The following is a 23,571-nucleotide window of genomic DNA, read 5'->3' as shown; positions in this document are numbered from 1 at the left end:
AGGCAGATACATTCGTGGGATTTAAGAGATTTTTGGATAGGTACACGGATGTGCAGGGATTGGAGTATGCATCATGTATGTGCAGGCAGGTAAGAATGGGCCTTGGCATAATATTCAGCAGACACTGTGGGCTGAAGGGCCTGTACCTGTGCTGTATTGTTCAGTCTTCTTTTGTTTCTATTTATTATTCTTATAAACAGAGGAAGTAATGGGTTTGAATAAATATGAATATATTAAAGCTTAATTTTTTTTTTCCAATATATGATCATTTGGAAACAAGAAAAAGCCTTTTGTCAGCAATTGGTGTCAGGTTGTCGAGAGGTTCATGAGGTGGGGCCTCTTCTGAGGCTCACCCTGCACTCTGTCTGAAAACCTACGTTGGATGCAAAAACAGCTGAGGAGTGGGTTACTGCAATGGTGTCAAGCCTTAAACTGAAGATAGCAACAGCAACTTATTGAAAACAGGATTCTTCTGTTAGACTATGAACATAGTGATCTTGGGAAAACTAACCTTTAGTTTCTCTAATCTTTTGCATTTAAATATTGTGAAAATCTTATATACAGAAAGACATTCTCAGAAACAGTTAAGTTTCGCAATTCTGTAAAATTCTAAGATGTACTTAATTTATTCACTTCTGTGCAATCCATACAGGAAGCGGCAAACAACCATAAATTAAATTTAGCCTGATTTCATCACTCACAATTGCATTGGTATTGTAATGTATAACCTTGTAAGAGAAAGAGGATGTCATTTGGCTCATTGTGCAACAGCACAGCTTCAACTGGAGCCGTTTACTAGAATCACATTTTTATTTTCTCATTCTTCTTTCAGGCACTTAAACAGCTCTGCTAAATTACAGCGAATGTCTCAACAGCATTTCCAAATAATTCTATGATGTAATAACCTATCATGTTAAAATTTGTACCTTGTAACTCAGTTTATTAATAATTTAAAATTTGCCAATAGGTTCATGTATCTGGGTAAAACCTATTGAATCTCTGACAAAACTAATTGCATGATCTGCTATTTTAGTCATTTAATACACAGTATACATACCACCCCAAACCTCTAGAGCTCCAACTAATCTCCCTCTCCCCTTCCTTTGGATAAGTGCATTTACTTGCAAGGAGATGTTCACAGACATTACACCCAGGCAGGCAGGATTGTTAGAGCATTGGTGATAATAGTATCTCTAATTGCAAGGGTGACCTAGTATATAAAAATAACAAAATTATTGCTTAAAATATCTTTTTTTCCCCTTGCTAATGTAAAATTTTAATGGATTATGTGACATTTAGAAATCAACTTGATCCAACAATTGCGGAAATACTGGTACCTGAAAACAGGCCGAACCTGACTGCAGTATTGTAAGGGGGGGGGGGGTCCAGTTTGGCTGAACAGCGAGCACTGTTGTTACCTGAATGGTTGGGCATCACAGGCACTGCCTTATTTTGCCCAAATGTGGACTATGAAAAGAAATTCACGTTATCAAGAGTGAAAAACACGGCAGATCTTTTCCTCTCTAATGTACATGCTCTGGCCACTTTCATCCTCCCTTGTTTTTCTTCGCATGATTCATTTTCCAAAAATGAACAAGCAGTGAGCAACTACGTTACTGTGGGTTTTGGCAGACTGTCCCATTTAGACATGGATGAAACATTCATCAATGAGGAGCAGGAGGAAGAGCCTTTCTATCAATCAACAAAATCTTGCTGATTCTGCACCTCAGATCCACACTCCAGAACAAATCCTGATCTCTCATTTCACTTGCATTCCATAAACTCATTGATTTTAATCTTGGATTTATTTGTCTATTGAGCATCCACCAGTACCATTTGGGTACCATCTCACAACCTCTGTGGATGATATATCTCACCTCTCTCCCCACAGGAATGTGCCTATTCCTGAGATGACAACAAACCTTATTCATGACTCCACAACTGAAGGAAATAAATATGTGCTTGTTGGAGCAAAGATATACCTTGGTAGCTAACCATAAAAATGAATGTCTGTGAATGCTAAACGGGAATAAAGAATGTGTGTGTGTGGCATGTGTCACAAATTTATAAGATAGTGGTGTAGAATGATAATGGAAATGTCAAAAATTGCATTGAAAGAACTACTGTGAGATTTACAATGTTTCACAGTATGTGAAATGGGAAGATGGTCTCCAAACACAATGCTTACATATTTCATATAAACAATATTCTGCGAAACAAGAACCAACATTATTGATGAGATTTTCTTCCCCCTGAAGCACCTGCCGTATGTTTGTTGAAGGCAGATAGGTTCACTGCAGGAAACATCAAACAATTTTGCATGGCTCTCACACGGCACTCTTTAGTTCAGTGAAGTATGATCTCTGACACAACAAACAAACAACCATTTTGTCCAAAATCAATGCTGTATTTTTCTCATTGATCTACAGGAATCAAGTCTGTTTAAAATACAGAAACCAAAGTACAGAGCAGAAAGGAGGAAATGGCAGCTGATGTATGAACTACAAGTAAAAGCCCAGATATATAAACACAGATGCTGCTTTTTTTGTCCAGCAAGTAAAACATGGCAAAATTTACATATGACCAAGAAATAAAGAGCCATGCAGCGTAGTTCAGCCAGAACCACGCTACAAGAACCATCTGTTTAAAGACTTCATTTGCTAACAGTATTTTATCAGAAATGGTACTGTGAGATTTTTGATTCCTAAAATACTACTTTGTCTTGTATACAGATTCCATAAAAACACTGCACAATTACACAAGGTCCACACTGAATGTCCTTGCCAGTCACTAAGAATTTCTGCCCAATACAAGGTCTGTCATTATTGTCTGTGTTGTGGATTGAGAAATGAAGTCTCTCTCTGAACTGGGTGCCTTATTGGTCCAATAATATTCTTCTCTCCACCCCCCCCCCCCCCCCCCCCCCTCTTTCGCAAATGCAGTTTTGTGTCTCTTAATGGAGTGGTATTTTGCCCCTCCCCTGCTCCCAACCATTGCCGGCGGGAGTGTTCCCTCACCATGTGTCGGCGTTAGTTTGGATGTGCAGCCTTTGTGAAAGACCTGCCTGCGGTTCTTGCATAGTTGAATTGAATATGCTTTTCTGAAACTGAACGTTAAAGCACACTTCCACGTGACACTTATAGGAATAATTTTGTGATATAAATATCCAGTGAGCTTTTCTGGTTTCAGAAACCCTTTATAAAGGCTACCTAAGTAAAGAATTTAATTAGCATGTTCTGAGTATCAACAGAGTATTTACATTTGTACAGGAACCACATGGACCTCTTCTGCATATCTTGTAATTGTTAATAAGGCAAAACAAATTCAGATTTGTACATTTCTCAGAGTACACAGACATTTCTGGGAACCAAAGAAAGGAAAGTCATTTTTTGGCCTCAATATGGAACCTCACAGTGGATTCAATGTAAATAGGTATCTTGACAAATTATACCATAGCAACCCTGGGTATTATTAAAATAGTTTGAGGCCTTAACGGCTGGAAACTGAAAACTAAAACTTAAAGCAAACAAATAAAAATGAAACAATAAAATTACAAATCCATACAAATTAGATTTCAAATATTGGAAAAATGTACAAACATGATTTCAGAATTCTCTGCACAAAGAAATCTAGAGATCTATAATTGATAATATATTAATTCCAATTATAAGCAATCTTCTGGTATCAAAGTTCAGACTTTTTAACCCTCCCAACTGTGCTTCAATTCTATAAATTTACAGCTATCTCTTGTTGCAGTGCATTGTTTGAATTAAAGGATCTCATACACAGGACAGTTCCCCCATATTTAAGAACTACCGTGCCTCAACTTCTTTGGGATTACGAGAAGGGGAGTAGTCCCGAGACTCTGAGTTAGTGAGTGGAGTAGTCCTTCGTGGAGACACAGACCGCGCGCTGCCTGCTGGTACGAGAGGAGGTGGAGCACTCAGTGCTGCAGTTGGTGGGGTCCTGTTCAAAATCCCATTGTGATTGGCAGTGGATGGACTTAGCCTCGGGTAGTGCATTCCGCTTAAATGAGGCATAAAGGGTGGCACATGTGCCAAGTGACTGTCCATGGCTGATGTATGCAAGGCATGCAACCGGGCACGATCAAACTCTTCCCGTAGGTGCAAGCGTTCTCTTTCATCGGCATGTCGAATGCGCTCCTGCTCACGCCTGACTTCCAGAACGTGCTCGTGGTTATAGTCGTGAGGCTCCCGGTCTCTGTACGACCGGTCATGTTCGTAGAAACCGGCTGCTGTTGGGAACCTGTGCATGGGGTCTGTGCGTAATGGGAACTCCATCCTCCGGTGCAAGTCAAAGCTCCGGTATGCGTCTCGCAAAGGATCTCGGACAGGATCCCATGAGAATCCAGGGTGGGGCAGACGTTCTCTTCCCGCCAGCGGGTTCATGCCAATGAAGGGCGTCACCATCCGAGCACGGTCAAGCACATTCATGTTGTTCATCTGATGGATGCTGCTCATTGTAATGGGCATGGGGCCCACAGAATGGCCAAGTGGAAGTCCATGTAGGGATGCATGGTGAGGTGGCTCACTGCTCCTGGGATGCTGTGATGAGTCCGAGCTTATCACCATCACCTCATTATCCTCTTTTCGTTCTTCTTTTATCTTGACGTCGTTCTTTATTTTCTGATGGTCACAGGAGGATTCAGCTTTCCTTTCACTATCTTTGCTAACTGAATTGCTGAGTTTCATGCTTTCACTCAGCAAAGTTCTGTTGTATGGAGAAGTGTCTCTCACAACAGGTTTTGCGTTGTCTTCTGCTAGCCTCCTCTCATGAATCTGACTTTCCTTTATCGGTGAGCGATTCTCCTTGATTTTATGCTCGATGCCGGGTAACTCCCTCAGCGAGTCAGAGTGCTCCCTCTCTAGCTCCTTTGATCTATCTCGCTCAGTGGTGCTATGATGCCTCGTTGGATCATTCAAGCTTCGGCTATTGCTGTGGATGAGGTTGTTGATTTGGTAGTTGACTGGGGCAGATGCTGGCGACGATCTGTTGGAGTGCCTGTTTTTCTCCACTCCATCTCTGGAAAAATATATATCAATTATTTCAAAACAAGTCATGTTGTTGTAAAATGAAGTAATCTGGCTAACTAATGAACCTAAGAATTTGGGGAAATTACAAGTTTTCAGGCAATTACTTTATAAGGTTCATGTCATAGGCATAGAATTAAACCATTTGGCCCATCTAAATATCTAGTAAACCCAGCATGTTACTCAGAATTATTGCGTTTATCCCTTTGGAATATTAATCTGACCTTTGTCTTTACAAATACAGATTAATGGCTGCAAATACTCAAAATTGAAGTCATCCCACAATTATGCAAAAGTTAAAATTAACAAATAACCAAACATTTACTTATATTTCTGATAAAGAGAAATATAGTTAAAGAAACAATAGGATAGGAAAGGCGGTTAGAATACTTTTAGGTAGTGAGTTATGAACCAGAATTCACTGCCTTTGCAAGTTTAGTGGAAGCAGATTTAACAGCAACAATCTGAAGAGTTAACTGCATACTTAGAAAGGAAGAATTTGTAGGGCAGATGAATTGAAGCTATCTTAAAGAACCAGTAGAGGCATGATGGGTTGAATGGCCATTGATGTGGCATATTTCTTGGAATTGAGATACCCAAAGGCTTTTGCTTTTCGTGTGGCTTGGTCATACTATGTACTTTTAAATTTTATTTATTTCAAGACTTGAATCGCCTAACTTTCATTTTTTTTTTAAAGGCAATTATTTCCATATTGTATATCCATTAACAATAAATCATCAGCCCGGATATAATCCTGTTTGGGATTTTGCCTTGCAGCACAGATCTGGTAGAAGCAGGATCATGGAGAGAATCTTGAACATGGACATCTGGCCATTACTGACTGCTGGCAGCCTCAAACTGCTGGAAATTCCAACTCATGGCTGCTTGGTTTACACAGCACTAAGAAAGAATTACTTTATCCATATACTTGATAGAACTGCAAAAGGAAATTACATCCGGATCTAAAACATTCTTGTTCCCCACATACCACTATGATTGCAGAATAATAATCCCATGCTCCGTTATATCACTGGCCTTTGAACAAGACGGCTCAGCTACTTAAATAGGCTGGCAACAGACTGGTAGAAATGGCAAATAAACTCATGAGTGCTCGACTGTCTTGGTGAATAAATGCCCTTTATGGGTCAGTCCTAAATACCTGAGCATGTTAGACTGGTTTCTCTTTGCATTCTATGTTGAACTAGGTCATCACCAGAGTGATTATAACTGGCTTTAAAGTTCGACAGTCCCTAACATTTAAGGCTTGCTGATTACTGCTGAAAATAAGTGCAGTGTGAATGCTGCCCAGGGATTGGATTCAGCTAGATTGTGAGGACTTTCATGGTTAAAGTTTCTTCAAGTTCCCAAATACAGCAACATTAAAGACACTTGGGCACCTGATCTCTACAAAACCATCCTAAAAACTCGAATCTGTGAAAAAAAAAAACATGCACAGGGCGTAGAGCAGTGATGGGAACCAAGGATTCTATCTGAAAACTAGTTATTAAAACACAAGAGAACCAGCACCTTTCTTTCTCTCTGTCATTTTTAAGTGATGATTCTCTTTTCTCCAAATCTCGATCTCTGTCGTGATTAGTTACTGAGGAGCTCCGCTCCGATTCCCCCGGCTTTGGCCATTGAGGTGGTGTTGGAAATGACGGTGGCGTTCGATGGAGGCGATTCCATGGCTCATGAGCATTGTTGAGGCTCTGTATCCCTGGACCTTCCTTGTGACCAAACATGCTGTTGGAAGCTGAGAAATTGGAACATGGAAGACATTATAATGACCAAAATGGATCCTTTAAAAATCACAAATAGCACATAAAAATATTAAATTATAAAAATGAAAACACTCAAGAGAGCAGAGTTCGAACACCCATTGCCACACCCAGGCTTCGCATTATTGGCAAGTACTTGACTGGTAACGGCGTTACACACTCAGACACCCAATGAAGGTGTGATTTCCAGCCCAAACAGCAAATACACCACTTCACAACAACAGAGACCACAAACCGACACCTGAAAGCCTGTACTCCTGCACTCTGAAGGGCTGAGTTGCACTCATTCCCTGAGATAGTCAGGTACGAACACTGTCTGCCTACTGTCACGTTTATGGGAGGCTCGTCTCTGTTCCAGGCTCCAGGGACAGTTATCAGATTTCAAGGGCAAGTTTAACAATCTTCTCATTTGAAAATAAACTGGCAAGTCTCAGCCAAGACATTCAGTTGACTGCAGTCCATTAAAATACTTAAATTTTGCATGAAAGAAATATGCTGGCAAGCAGCCAAAGCCAGTCAAAGCAAACAACTGTGCTACTGCCTAAATAAATACATTATCTTAAGCAACTGTTTTGACAACACAAAGAATAATGGTACTTCAAATGTACAATACAAACAATTACTAACCAAGTGCTGGATTGCCTAATCCTCCAAAGGCACTGGTGCTGAGGTTTCCAAGGCCGCCATAGGTATTTGATCTATTGAATGGATCTAAAAAACATTGATTAACAGGCGTTCAGCCACATCTAGAAAAGCCCATCGCTGACATCTGCAAGAAACAATTTATCGACAAAGACTAAGGAGGATTTATCCAGTTTTTCCACATTTTTCTTGATGTAATTTGACCAGACAATTAGTTTCCATAAACAAACACAATCTGACTCCTCGTACCCAAAACTACAAAATCAGTTGCCACATCACCTGCCCTCTATGATTGCAATCAGTTCAAAGTCAGTATTTATATCACACTTAAAAGAATGAAGTTCAAAGATCAAGCAACTGTTTGTTTTGCTGTACACCTATTGTTTCCACTGGTGCAGGAATCCACTGAAATATTTTGTTCGGACTTAAGGAATAAACCCATTCCTTCCTTGATATGCAAGTAAAATGTAAATAAACATTCCAATTATGCCGCCAGAAACCACAATATAAACTGTCTCTAAAGTTCTTTGTCTACATTATTTAGTCATTTGTTCAAATGCAGCTCCAGAACTATCTAGACTTTGCTGTTAACCTTGTTTTCAGATTCTCAAGCACAATTGTAAATTTTCATCATGAAAATCTTCTCACTCATTAAAGAATTGAGCTTAGTTAGATTTTGCTCAAATTCTCTCTCTCTCTCTCTCTCTCTCTCTCTCTCTCTCTCTCGAGTTTCTTATTTTACAAGATTAGAAAAAGCTGTTATGTTAATTTTAACATCTCGACACATACAACTGGAAGATAGTTTTAACTGCTGGTGGATGGCGGGCATTGTGCAGCCCTTTGCATGCACTGCACATCCATGTAGCTGCAAAAAAACCCCAAAAACAGCTGACGATGGAGAGTGCAGGAATCCACAGAAATATTTTGTTAAGACAAGGAATAAGTGAGTTCGGTATTTCAACTGCATGCCCAGGTCATTGGTCACTCGGGAAAAACATTCTCGCCAGCTGAGCTGCTGCGTGTGTACGGACCTGCGTATTCATTTCAATGAGATTCATAAATAAATGTATCCGTCAAATATGTCAGCAGTAGGCCACAGCTTACTGCAGGCTGCACAAATCCACAATTGTATCTATTTAAACTATTGACTCAATATAGCACCAGCCTTGAAAACGCAAGAACGCCTGGAATGAACAGCCATTCAAATTCAATATTGATTTACATGAATTACAAGTTGTGTGTTCAACCAATTATGAAAATTTGCAGCCATTTGAACCGCAGCCAAACTAGAGGCTTCACTAAGCAGTGGGTCACAGCTCCCCAGCTGACGTGACTTGTTCTCGCTCTCTTTGAAGGAGGTGCCACCCGCCCCAGCGAGTGGGCAAACGTGGAGCCGACCCGTAATATGAGTGGGAACATTTTCTCAGTCAGACTTTGTCGCTAGTTGTAGTGGGGGTCTGGGGGAGAGAGAGAGAGCAGGCAATGCCGCACAGACGGAACAGTTTAATAACGACCCATTAAAATCCACCCTTTGGCCACTCGGCAACCTGGGCTGATTTGATCTGACAGCCCTCTCGCTAGCTCACTGCGTGCCCAATCCTAACGCAGGACCTCCACAAAACCTTTGGGCTTCGGGTAACAAAGAGCCTCCGCTAACAAGGGCTGGCGAACTGTGCTGGTCAACGTGCACTGGACGAGATAGCTGGGGAAAACGCACTGCAACCACTGCAAACTTGGAACAGCACAGACCCTCCACTCAATCTAACCTATATTAAAGGGCAGGCATTTCCCAGTTAAATGTCTTATATCGGATTGGCGACTCCCTCACAGGGCCAACCCTCAGTTTTCCTCGGAGATGAATCTTTGCCTTAATGGTACATTCACACCGCCTGTAGATAAAGCATCAGCCCACATCACACTGATACAGTCGCTGCCTGCCTCAGATTCAATATACTGTTACACATTAACTATGAATAAAGGAAAAAGGTAAGAAAATGTTTCAAACATAAGTAATATTTTCTTATTCCAGTAGCAAACACATTAAGGAGTAAATGAAAATAATAAATTCTTTAACTTTTTGAATATCTTACAATTGCAGATTAATGAATTGAACTAGAACTGGGACTGTGTAAGTAGTGTGTGAACAGCAGAACAAGAAAGGAAGCTATTGAGTTAAAAGAATTCTAGATTAATTCCTTGGCAGAATAGTTGACAAATTATACACAGTTTATACAGCGCTGCATTCGCTTTTTCCCCCCCGAATGACCTTTGACAAATCCCATGATTCCTTGCGTTTATCGGAATACCGAACTCGCTTATTCTTTCCTTCCTTGATATGCAAGAAAAACATTAAATCTATGCTGCCAGAACAGAAACCACAATATAAACAGTCACAAAAGTTCTTTATGCCTACAATATTTAGTAATTTTAACCTTGAAAATCAAGTAATTCATAAGGAAAAACATATATTGGGGGGGGGGGGGGGGGGGGGGAAACATTAAAGTGGTTTCAATGGTAAGCTGAATAAAAGTATCTATAACTTATTAAAACACAACATGTGACAATAATTTTCTTAACCACATTGCTTTTCTTTTACTTTCAATATTGAAAGCATTCCATGGATAAGATTTAAATTTTACATGCACTTAGCCCATTAATAAACACAAATGTATATTGACTGAAAAAAACATCAGCTACATGGGCTTTAGTAAAATATTTGACAACGTTCCTTGTGATAGGCTGGTCCAGAAGTACGTCATATATGTGAGTCTTGGTACGTTGGATACAAATCTGATAACAAAGGGTATTGATGGAAGGGTGTTTATCTGACTGGAGGTCTATGACAAGTGGTGTTCCACAAGGATTCTTGTTCGCAATATAAATTATTTGGATGAAAATGTAGGTGGAATGATTGGTAAGTTTGCAGACAACTCAAAAATGGACAGAGTTGAGAATGGCAAGGGAGGTTGTTAAAGGATACAACAGGAAATAGATCCATTGGAAATTTGGATGAAGAAATAGCAAATTAAGTTTAAAAGGTGTTACATTTTGGTAGGTCAAATACAAGCGAAAAGTATAAAGCGGCAAGACCCTGAGAGGCATTGATGTACAGAGAATCTTGGGCTGCAAGTCGATTTCTCCCCGTAAGGGCAACAGGTGGATAGTGTAGTGAAGGCAGCCTTCATTGGTCAGGGCATTGAGAACAAAAACTTGCAAGTCATGTTGTAGTTGTATAAAACTTTGGTGAGACCACTTTATCTTTAATCCAAGATTTTGCCCATAGAAAATGTGTGACCTGCTGTCCAGATCCAAGTGAAAGGTAAGCAGTCAGCTGTGAAAGCAGGGTAATGAATGATGAATACCTCATGAATCCGCTTTGGGTTAAGATCTTTGCTTCACTCAATAAAAATAAATCATCTTTGTTTGATTCAGTGAAAATAGTGGTCCTTCAAAAATCAGGAGTTACTTTGTCAAATTTTACTAACAATAAAAATGTTGCAGCATTTTTCTTTAACTTATATGTCCATCTGTGGAGGGAACTGGACAGAAGGTGGTTAAGGTCCTGTTGCCTGTACATTCCTCCCCCCACAGATGCTGCCTGCCCTGACCTGCTGAACTCCTCCACTGGTTTTTTTTAACTTTATATGGATGCATTCTATTCAGGATCCAAATTCACTGCATTTTGAAGTCTCTTTCATTTCACTAAGACGGCCAGTGCACTTACTCCCATTCTTGCACAACTCGGGATCTGTCATGGCTCTAAACCATATTATTCATTTCACTTTGAGAATCGGCACTATTTTTGTTTTAGCACCAGTGGCGGACCTGGTGACAAATACCTGATCTTGTAACTTGGTGATGAATTAAAGGTTAAACTGGGTAGAGTTCTCGCATTGACATCAGAAATAGCATTGGCACCGTGTGATGCCAAGAGTGGCCTGGTTACCAGCATCGCACATTGCAACAGGAACCTTGCTAACATCTTTCAAAACGGAAATAACTAGTTAAACCCACCAAAAGAAGTGTCGATTGAAAATTAGATATGGCTGCAACGGATACAATACAATTATAGTCCAAGTTTGGACGATACCCGTTCCTTTCCTTACCTGCCATGTGACCAGTGGGTAAATAGCTGCTGTGATGATGAGGTGGTGGCCCAAATGTGGTTGCAGCCGGGTGTGCATTACCTACAAGGTGCATAAAAACATATCTTGGTTAAATGAAGGATAAAGGAGTTAAGAAAATATGAAAGCAACAATCCATCAATACTGTTAACTAGTCATCTGGGGATAGAGATACATGGAGTCATTTCAGTGAACACGCACATACAGTTCAAATTATTACTACATCATCAACCCAGGAGGCAGCTCTCTCTTGTAATGGAAATTCATTGAAGCACATTCACTGCGTTATTTTCACATGACTGATGGAGACTGTCATTTTCCAATCCACCAAGATTTCAGGACACATCTAAGAGTTGAGAACCCCAGTGACGGGTTTAAAATGAGATCTCTTACAAACTTTTGTATTGCACAGGACAGTAGGCAGCCATGTAATAATGAAGATCCAGCAGAGGAACTAGGAGAAATACTGCAAAGTGGCAGGTAGTTATTGCACGTTGCATTGGTTGGTCAGTCTTGTGGACAGCCAGTCAAAGATAATGTGCCTACCTACAGCACCAAGAATATCAGCTTATCTACAGCAGCTTGAAGCAAAGTTCAATGTACTAATAGTGAGATGAAAACTATACACTGAACTGTTCATCTGATGGCAATTTAGTTCATGGTTTTGTGTTGCTACATACTATTGATTTTCAAGAACATTTAATTAAACAACTACACAAAAGAAAACCAGCATTTTTTTTAAAATGATGTTGAAGACAACATTAAAAAATAGCCAGAGCAACTTTGATAGAGGAATGGAAGTGTCAGGAGAGAAGATTTGATATGTAATAAAATAAATTGGAAAGTACAAGACTGCATGACTGAAATGGCAGAAGTTTTAATTCCTTGAACTAGGACACACAAGAACTTACAGTCAAACGGGTAAATTAAATTATAGAAGGCAGATCGGACAAGACCATTCAGACAATTGGAAAAAGTAACCCCTTATTCTATCTGGTGAATGGGAAAATAGACAAAGAGAATACAGAAGGTAGTTGAGGCCAGTTCATTGGCTATATTTAAGAGGGAGTTAGATGTGGCCCTTGTGGCTAAAGTGATCAAGGGGTATGGAGAGAAGGCAGGTACGGGATTCTGAGTTGGATGATTAGTCATGATCATATTGAATGGCGGTGCAGGCTCGAAGGGCCGAATGGCCTACTCCTGCACCTATTTTCTATGTTTCTAGTTCAGATGACCGTTTTGCACAAGTCTGCTTTTATAGCAGGGGTGAGGAGAATCTAAGCTGATATCAGACCATTTAAAATGACAAGTTTTAATCTATGCCTCTCATTGGTATTGGTTTATTATTGTCGTGTGTACTGAGATACAATGAAGAGACAAGTGTGTATCAGTAATACTGTCATTAAACAAATTAGAAAAAAAGTCATAAAGTTTGGCGTATCCACTTTGGGGTTTGGCAATTGGCTGCACAAGAAATAAAGACAGTAACTGTAGGGATAATTGGATTAAATTGGAAATTAAACATGGGTAGAACTTGAACCTAGGGCCTGATGAGTGCATGGAGATCCTTAAAATATTACATTCTATTGGCTGAGTTACTTTATTTGAATAAAACAATCTTTATTCACATATAAACTGTTAATCATAGCTGTAGCCAGGCAATACATTCAGCAAATGTTTTATTGATTGCATGAACTAAAAACCAAAAGCTCCATCAGGTTGCAATCTGCCTGCCCGTGGGGATAGTTGAGGAAGATGTCTGTCTGCATTCTCTATTGTCATGTTGGAAGATGAACAGTGTACATGGCTCCCTCTGGATAAACATCCACAAACTACAATAGAATATAAACAAAGATAGGGAATTAACCATTTCATATTTCCAGGTGATGACATACCTGTGCTTGCGAAGAGAGGCCTGGCAAGGTCATGCGGATATGAGAAACCTGGAAACACCCCAGGCGCAGGTGGCCGGCTAAACAGGTCCAGTTTACCCCCTATTTCAAGTTTGTGATGATCCATTGATATTTGTTGCTTTGAAACCATGCAATTTAATTAAACACAAAAGGAAACAATTAGTCTACAATAAATTTAGCTTAAGATCTGCTCTCTGCATGATACAAACAGAAAAGTGCATCAAAATTGTATATATTTTTGATTTTAGTTATGAAAAACTCCAAAGAAAATCCTGCCCAGAAATTTGAGGACATTCTTTAAAAATGAATATTGATTATACAGTGACCTCCATAATGTTTGGGACAAAGACACATCATTTATTTATTTGCCTCTAAGTACTCCACAATTTGAGATTTGTAATAGAAAAAATAACATGTGGTTAAAGTGCACGTTGTCAGATTTTACTAAAGGCCATTTTTATACATTTTGGTTTCACCATGTAGAAATTACAGCTGTGTTTATGCATAGTCCCCCCATTTCAGGGTTATTCCTGTTCTCCTCCATAAATAATTATTTCCTGAAATATGTTGATTCACCAACTTCTGAATGAAGCTATTTCTCCTCGCCCCAGTTAGAGTCATAGAGTGGATACAGTGTGGAAACAGCCCCTTCGGCCTAACTCGCCCACATCAGCCAACAATGTCCCAGTTACCCTTGTCCCACTTGCCTGCGCTTGGCCCATATCCGTCCAAACCTGTCCTATCCATGTACTTGTCCAACTATTTCTTAAACGATGGGATAGTCCCAGCCTCAACTACCTCCTTTGGCAGCTTGTTCCATGCACCCACCACCTTATGTGTGAAAAGGTTACCCCTCGGATTCCTATTAAATCTTTTCCCCTTCACCTTGAACCCATGTCCTCTGTTCCTCGATTCCCCTACTCTGGGTAAAAGACTCTGTGAATCTACCCGATCTATTCCTCTCATGATTTTGTATACCTCTATAACATCTCCCCTCATCCTCCTACGCTCCATGGAATAGAGACACAGTCTACTTAATCTCTCCCTATAGCTCACACCCTCTAGACCTGGTAACATTCTTGTAAATCTTTTCTGAACCCTTTCAAGATGGCAATATCTTTCATATAACATGAACCCCAGAACTGAACACAATATTCTAAATGCTGTCTCACCAACGTCTTCTACAACTGCAACATAACCTCCCAACTTCTTTACTCAATACTCTGACTGATGAAGGCCAAAGTGCCAAAAGCCTTTTTGAACACCTTATCTACATGCGACTCGATCTTCAAGGAACCATGCACTTGTACTCCTAGATCCCTCTGGTATACAACACTACCCAGAGGCCTACCAGTTACTGTGTAGGTCCTGCCCTTGTTCGACGTCCCAAAATGCAACACCTCACACTTCTCTGTATTAAATTCCATCAACTATTCCTACGCCCACCCATCGATCCAGATCCTGCTGCAATCGTTCACAACCATCTTCACTATCTGCAAAACCACCAACTTTTGCAAGATCAGCAAAATTGCTAATCTTGCCCTGTATGTTCTCATCCAAATCATTGATGTAGATGACAAACAGTAACGGGCCCAGCACCGAACCCTGTGGCACACCACTAGTCAAAGGGCTCCATTCTGAGAAGCAACCTTCCACCATCACCCTCTGCTTCCTTCCATGGAGCCAATTTGCTATCCATTCAATTATCTCTCCTTGGTTCCCATGAGATCTAACCTTCCAGAGCAGCCTACCATGCGGAACCTTGTCGAACGCCTTACTGAAGTCCACGTACACAACATCTACAGCTCTGCCCTCATCAACCTTTTTGCTCACGTCTTCAAAAAAAACAATCAGATTTGTGAGACACGACCTCCCACGTACAAAACCTTGCTGACTGTCCTTAATCAGCCCTTGCCCACCCAGATGCCTATATATCCTATCCCTCAGAATACTCTCCAGTAACTTACCAACTACAGATGTTAAGCTCACCGGCCAAAAGTTCCCAGCATTTTCCCTGCAGCCCTTCTTGAAAAGAGGCACAACATTTGCCATCCTTCAATCATCTGGCAATTCTCCTGCATTTAAGGACGACTCATAAATTTTGAACCAGGGCTCCCGCAATTTCCTCACTAGTTTCCCGCAATGTCCTTGGATATATCTGATCAGGCCCCGGAGATGTGTCTACCTTCAAACATAACAGTACCTTCAGTACTTCCTTGACGGCAACCCGAACTGCTCTCATTGCCAAATTTTCACTCTGTTAACATTGGTTAATTAATATTTTCACTGATAACTAAATGCAAAATGCACTAATTTCGGGAATGTCAAGGCTCCTCATTGCAATACCTTTAATTTTTGCTGGTGATGGTAGATTTGCCAGGCAATTTGCACATGAACAGCACACCACTTCCCAGGCTTCTGCAAGACACAAACACATCATAGATCTTAAAAGACATTTCAACGGTAGTAACGAAAACGTGGAAATCCACACCCCTATTGAAATAAAATGTAAACCAGTCGCATAACGTGCATGGCAAGCAAAAAAATGAACTTCAGCCAAAATGTATGCTGTGAAGTTTAAAGTAAATATTTGACCCAAGTGAGTTGAGAGAACACAAATCCAGAATTATTTTTCAATGAGTTAGACATACGAAGATGAACATAGTCTAAGAATAGTCTTCAGATAGACCATGCTTTGCATTCCATACAGGAACTGGCTTATTCCTTCCATATTTTAGAGCGGGATACCAAGGCAACACACGAGAAATTCGATCTACTCAAGTGCTAGTTTGTCTCTGGAGAGATCATAAATTCCATGTCAGTTGAAGTAAAGGTAACTGAGGTTCATCCTCGATCCTTCATTTAGTAAAAAATCTTGACTTCTTTCATTGTGGAATTCAGCACTTTATCCACGAAGGTTTTGCTATGCACAGAATGGGAACTATTTAACCTTTGGCGAGTCATCTTCTCCATATGCCAGAGGCTGTGTTATGTAAGATTTGTATTTATAATGAACAAGATGAAACTGTTTAACCACGGACTACATCAGGTGCCAAACTGCATGGCATGGAAGGGAGCCTTAATGTGCGGATTATTCCATGTGGCTGCTTTGAAAGCATCCTCTACATATTAAGAATCCTCAAAATTAATGCATATTTAGGTTACAGTTCTTCTTAAATGACCTTTAATCTTTCCTCAGGTGTTGAATTATTACTTAAGGATGAAATTGAAAAAAAATTTCCACACTGGCAGATATATCCCACAATTCATTCAACCATTTCCAGCTTGCTGATAAAACAGGCCCAATGTCATCTTCCACAAATGATTAGATTTCCTACGCATACATACAGCGGCACAGCAGACTGTTATCCTTGCGTCCATTCGGTAGAATCTAATGTCTCCTTCACAGTCGAGTGTACAGAATTAGAGAATGATTATTCCTTGAGCCCAATAAAATTTGGATACCAGATATGGCATGAAATTGAGATGAGGTGTGAGAATGTGTCTATCCCTGATAAGGAGTCATTAGAGCACATTACTGAGCTCTCTCAGACAGAGACCAAAGCCATCTATGTTACTATTTATAGAACAGCAGCATTAGTTTTTACAGAGTGGCAAGTTCAAAACATTTATGCAAGACAACATTTTTAGCAATGGTGGGGATCAGATATTTTGCTCCTACTCACCCTCTTTCTTCCAAACATCTTGTTCATCATTCAGAGAATACCAGTTCTTACACAAAAGCATTGTATTAGAGACCTTACAGAAAGCATTCTGTGCTTAGCATATAAAGTATGGTGTGCATGAAGTAGTTTGAATATCTCTGTTGATCGAGGTGCCTACTTGGTGAGTGATTGATTTTGATATTTGCGAATAAGAATCTGCCAATATATTGCTAATTACAGCATCCTTTCTCTGGGAGGGTGTTGGGGTACAGGGAGAGGTAAAATATATATCACACACCTTTCTTGCATCGCCTTGCATGGTTCAAGCATCGCCCAAATCGGTCAGAAAAGCACAAAGTGAACCAACTGTCTTATGACACTGAGGGGATCTTAAAAGAATTGGTGAAAGCAGGCATCAAGGAAATTATAAGTAGTTCTGCAGGGCTTCAATGACCAAATGGTGAAGAATTCAGGAACTAATCAAGTTTACAAAAATAGATGACAATTGTGGCAACTCCTTGAATTCTATTGTTAACTCGTTACAATTGAGATGGAAGGGGAGATGAATTAGATGTTCAGATAACCAAACAGCAAGCTCATTTGGAAATTTCACAAAGAGGCAGAACTGTAGGACTGGCAATCCCAAGATCTGGTTTTAGAAACCAAATTATTTTTTTCTTTCTGAAAATGAAGAATGTTACTTGTTTTTGAAGAGCCATTTCTGTTAATCCAAAGAGCCAGCATATTTCCAGTACTGCTTGAATCGAGCTCTGAAACAGAAGTTCTGGGAAAGATTCATCGCCGGCTGTGCTAAGATCTGATTGAACCAATACTTTATTCAAGTTATACTTACGCCCAGTTGTTTTTGAGGTAGATTTACCCTTTTGAGTGGGAGCTGGAAGAAAACAGTAAACACAAATGAAACACTGAATGCTTCGTGGATGAAACCATGTCAAATATAGATGTGTTGAATATTTTTAAATAATCTGATCCACGTTTGTCCCTTGGCCTTCATGGAACTGGTTAAAGAAGTTGCAGAATGCAAAGAAGTGTTCAGTAAGAAGACAGAAAGCCTTGCTGAGGCACGCACAGATTTTTGAAGCCAGAACTTTGCGATAACTTCATTATCAGTGATTATAAGTTGCAAGAGCTTCATGTTTCAAAGAAAGATTGTATTCACACTGGACGTATCTATTTTGAAGTGTGGGTAACCACAAAAAACTTTCAGTTGATGTGAACAGGCAAACAAGAGGTGAAGATGGGACCCTATGTAGACCACAGGAAGGAGCTGGGGAGGTTCATGCCGTATAATTTGGTTGGTTGCATCCATGCCATAAACCGTGAATAATGAATCTTAACATCCTGAACTAAGTAAAAGCACTTTCCATATTTGTTCATTTATAGCACTTTGGAGAGGAGCACCATCAAGTTATTTTGTCCCGAAGTGTTTGTCACCAAAGAAACATGATGCAAATGCATTCATTGTTGCAATCTCCAAACTTGTAGGAGGAAACAGTCCTTGATTAGAGAAAGCGTTAATACTATAGGGAAGGTTAACAATTTCAAAGACAGCCTGGACCACCTTTGCTCTATTAACTCAATTATCAAATTATTTCAGCATTTCCTTGCACTGGTGGCTTTTTATGAAACACCAGCATCTGTAAAGTTGGACATTTTAGAAGTAACTTTAGTTAAATGATTTCCTCTTTAGACTGTCATGTATGGCCAATTAGAACCATGAAGAATACTTTCGACAATGCAGAACGTCTGGAAAACAAATTTGATTCAAAATGCAAAATTCCCTTTTATTTCAAACATAATTGCTTTATATTTTCCAACAACATGTGCAATTCCCTGACGGAGCTATCCAATTAGACACTTGCCCAACACGAGGGCTGCGTGTCAAAAAATACGACCAAGCATTCAAAATTTCTGTTCACTTGGTAAACACATCCCAGATTCACTCAGCCTGCTGGATGTCTCCCGAAGAGAGAAAATAAATATGTCTTCTTGTCTTGTTTCTCCAGAACCACAAGGATGCAAGAGAAAATCCAGTGCATAAATATCCATGCGCTGGCATGTGACGTGAAATTTGATATGCATATGAAATATGTGGATTACATAATTCAATGAGATCCTGCCAAAATTGGTCAGAACAATTAGCAGCTAATTTCCAAGAAACACCAATGATTATAAACCGATTATAAAACACATGTCTGAAATAATGCAAGAAAATTATTTATTCTAAAAATATATGGCCATTTAAAATGACATGTCTTATAAAATGGTTGATCACTAAAAAGTAATTTCACTTACTCTTATTGACTGTCTGTAGGGGTCTGATAATTGCTAGAAAAGATGAGACATCATATATTGATAGGAGGAAAATATTAAAGGAAACTGACAATATAAAAACTATCTTGGATACAAAGCGACTGCAGCAGCCAGCGTCCATTACATTACATTGACTCAAACATTTCCCTCAGTACTGGTAATTCAAAGGATTCTTGGGATATACAGAATGTTTTTTTTAAAACATCAGATACAAACCAAATGCTTATGTCACCATCAGTAAATGGGTAAATTAATCTCCGTGAAAGGATTTACACAGTGAAATGAAAACGTATTCTGAAAGTTAAACTAATACAAAGCATATTATCCATGTCGGCTCGATGTCATGGTTAATATTCATCATCAGCAGAATACAAGGCATCTTTGCTGCTGTATACACTATATTATTACTGTGAACCCGATATTATAGTGGCTTATTTTAAATGAAGTTTGAACAACTTTTGAATTTGTTAGCTTTTGAGTTTTTCTTTTTGATTAGATTCATTTTGAACTTGTACATTAGGGGTGTCATGAGTTATTGGGAGAAGACAGGAGAATGGGGTTAGGAGAGAGAGATAGATCAGCCATGATTGAATGGTGAAGTTGGCTTGATGGGCCAAATGGCCAAATTCTGCTCCCATCACTTATGAACATGAATCTTCAAGAAATTTTAAGTAAATCTTGTTTTATATCAGTTTTGTGCAAAAGGCATTTCAAACTCAACTGCCAGTGATGAATTCGGATGAGCTACGCTCTTTGTTAGGTTAACTCCTTGATAAGGAGGACAAACTGTACTAACACTTTACCATTCCTTCTCTACAGAGATGTTGCCTGTCACGCTGAGTTACTCCTGCATTTTGTGTCTACCTAACTCTAGGCAATGATGCTTATTCTCCAGCTACTTTCATGCAAATTGAGACATTATTTACTACAGACTAAAATGGATTCATGTATACATTAAAATAATTTATATAAGAATCAAAGGCTTCATCTACACTGTTTCCCCCTCCCCCTACTGCAAAATGAATCTTTTTCCTGAACAGTTGTTCCACACTGACCAATGCATTTACCAATGCTGCAGGATGACTATACTTCAAATGTATTTCATGAATATAAATGGGTTGGAGATAACATAGAGTAAGCTCTTTTCCTTTGTGCACAGCATCCCTCAGGTTATAGATTAAAATTATGGAGAAAAAAAAAGTCAATCGGACTTCAAAAAATAATCAGTAAATCAATCTAATAGAGGTCTAGGCAATGATTTGTATAGTGGCACAAATAAAGGCTGCTTTGATTTGAAAAATACTTTGAGATGAATGTGAAATAGAATAATAAAGTGAAGGCAAAACCTTATGAACAGCTAATTACCCTTTACCAATACCTGCAATGAAACTGCCTGGACAACTATTCACCTGTACCAGCTTCTGTATTATTGGATAGAGTCATGGTTTAACTTTCAACAACTGAATTCTCACACTCCTCTAGATATTCCTCAAAGCACTTCCTAAACAAGTATTATCCTTTGTTATAATTTTACTATTCCTTAAAGGGCCTGTCCCACTTGCCGATTTTTTCAGCGACTGCCGGTATCATATCAGGGTCGCCGAAATGTTTTGAACATTTCAAAATCCAGCGGCGTCAAAAAAAATGTCGCGACACAAACGTCATCACGCTGCAAATTTTTCGGTGACCTGACACGCCAGTCAATGATGCCGGCAGTTGCTGAAAAAAATCGCCAAGTGGGACAGGCCCTTTATTCTTTTTCTTCTCCGGTGCCAGCAGTTCGTCCTCAGCTTCATCTCACTACGTCCCAATTTAAATCAATTGATTTTTCCTCCACAGCTAATCATGAAAACTCGCCGGGATGAAACTTGGTCAAAAATAGCTTGAAGATTTATATTGATAACATAAGAAACGGCAAAATTAACTAACTAGCCCTTATAGTTACTGTTTAATATATATGACGGCTGGAGAAGTTCAGAGGCTGTTATCTGTATCATTTTAAGAATTTTCATTTTCAAATCCAGATACTTTCAGTTGTATATTAATACTAGAAAGACACTTGAAGTGGATTGCACTGTTTCATTCAATGTTTACTCAGTTCAGTAACTACACTCAGTGGCAACCCTATAAATAAAGCTTTGTGTGTGTCTGTGGCATATAACGATATTGACCACTATTGATATATGATTTACAGTTGCTAGAACGGGTGAATTTATATCCTGTGTGACACACACCAATGCCCCCCAGAGTTACAGGCAGCTTAACTGCAATTGGCCGTTAGAACAGCAGTAAGTGCATGTGTGTGGATTCTGCACAGTGTATTTAAGTCAGAGTTGCACAGAATCTGGGGCCTTGATTTTATGGTTCACTAGAAAAATAGAATATCAAAACCTGGGTCATATTCCAATCAAACTAATTATTTCAGAGTAAATGGGTATAAAGCAATCCAAAAGTCTAACTATTTTAATTGCTTTGCCAACTGAAGCAAAAATCATGAAAGTACAATCAATTTTAACCTTCAAAGAGCCAGTAATAAAAAAAAGATTATTCACTTGCTGCCAGAACTAAACCGAATTTGTTTCTGGATGTCTTAAGTACAGGCATGCTGGTTGGTAGGTGAATTGTTCACTGTGTATTTACCCAGTGTAGGTGGGTAGTGGGAGAAACAAGGAGTTGACGAGTTACATCGAAATATAGAGAATGGGATTGACAAGATTACTCTGAGAGATGACAATATACTCAATGGGCTAAATGGCCTATTTCCAAATCTCTGGAAATGCGAGAAAAGATTTGTCACTAAGATGCTATTTTTCAAGGAACATATTTTGATGAAAGTTGCAACATAACATTTTGGTGGGATTTACTCAGAATAAAAATGACAATGATAGATTAATTTAGTAAGGAATAGTACCAAATGTGAGAATGTTACAGATTTTCGTATCTAGGCATCTTTATAAACGGTGAAGGTCGAGGAAGTAGAACAAGCCAGGGGAGGTATTTGGGTCTTGTACTGATTCATTGAAGCATCATGAGAATTCAACATACATATCATGCAATCATGGCTGAATGTTATTAATTCATTTACCCTGGGGTCCTTCTGAAGTAGAGTGTGAGGAACTGCTCCTTGTCTGCTTGCTACATCAATTGGATTGGAAGTCTGGGAAAAGACAATACCTCATAATTAACAACTGCCTACTGAATTTACTGCACTATTGTGAAAAGCCATCATGTCCAAACACTTTGGAATGCTTTCTGCACTTACTACATGTAACTAGAGTACAAAGGTAACATTCCTAGATGATTATTATAAATTGCTCTCTGTGGTGTGTAGGTCCCGAGGGGGTTTGATGTTAGGATGGCCTGACCCTTGGGAGCCGCCACAGGACACCCCCTCCCCAGAACCCGAGGCACGAAACGCACCAGCGGGCGCACGACCCAGCCGGATCCCGTGCGGAGGTCAGCCGACCGGGGGCCTGGCGGAGGCACAGGTGGAGGGACCGGCGGGAGGACAGGTGGAGTGATAGGCGGAGGGAGCCATGAAGGGGGGCGCCCTCGAGGCAGAGGTTGGCCAACCAGCTGCTGCGAGGAAGTCCGTGACCTCTTCAACCGTGTCCTGGTCGAGGGCCCCCACCAGGTAATAGAAACAGGTGGCATCGACTGTGATGCCCCGCAGGTTGAACTGGGCCTCCGCCTGCTGGAACCAGATGTGCGGCAGGTGGTCCAGAAGGTGGGTAATTTAACAGAGACCACGACGGCCTGTGAGGTTGTAGGACGGGCGGTTTTCTTCATCGTTACAACAATGGAGCGTTGGGGTCACCAATGTGGTGCGTAGGTCCCGAAATGAAAGAGAGGAGTCAGGTATTTCAGGAGGCACCTTTATTTATGTTCTTCCCGGTTGTAGGGAAGTCCACGAGAGAAAGATGGCACCCAAACCCTTGTCTTTAAACCCTCTGGTTAAGGGCCGCCTCTGGACTGAACCATTCCCATGCCGAGGGGTTCGACAGTTAGGATGGCCCGACCCTTGGCAGCCGCCACATCTCCATACTATTACAGGAAGGATGTGA

The 23,571-nt window shown here is 40.0% G+C and overlaps 1 protein-coding gene across 1 annotated transcript in view; it reads right to left on the bottom strand.

Annotated features, from left to right (window-relative positions):
* Positions 1 to 2,912: 2,912 nt before the first annotated feature.
* fbrsl1 (fibrosin-like 1) overlaps positions 2,913 to 23,571 on the bottom strand; it is a 529,496-nt gene continuing 508,837 nt past the window's right edge. The window contains 9 exon segments of the mRNA XM_055655520.1: positions 2,913 to 5,043; positions 6,579 to 6,804; positions 7,457 to 7,540; positions 11,578 to 11,658; positions 13,491 to 13,626; positions 15,855 to 15,926; positions 18,027 to 18,068; positions 19,490 to 19,522; positions 22,593 to 22,664. Of these exon segments, the coding sequence (XP_055511495.1) occupies positions 3,813 to 5,043; positions 6,579 to 6,804; positions 7,457 to 7,540; positions 11,578 to 11,658; positions 13,491 to 13,626; positions 15,855 to 15,926; positions 18,027 to 18,068; positions 19,490 to 19,522; positions 22,593 to 22,664 (1,977 nt within the window). The 3' untranslated portion in view covers positions 2,913 to 3,812.

The sequence above is a fragment of the Leucoraja erinacea genome, chromosome 25, assembly GCF_028641065.1.
Source record: "Leucoraja erinacea ecotype New England chromosome 25, Leri_hhj_1, whole genome shotgun sequence".
Lineage (NCBI taxonomy): Eukaryota > Metazoa > Chordata > Chondrichthyes > Rajiformes > Rajidae > Leucoraja > Leucoraja erinaceus.
The sequence above is the reverse complement of the archived record's forward strand: the minus strand, read 5'-3'. Positions and strand labels throughout refer to the sequence as shown.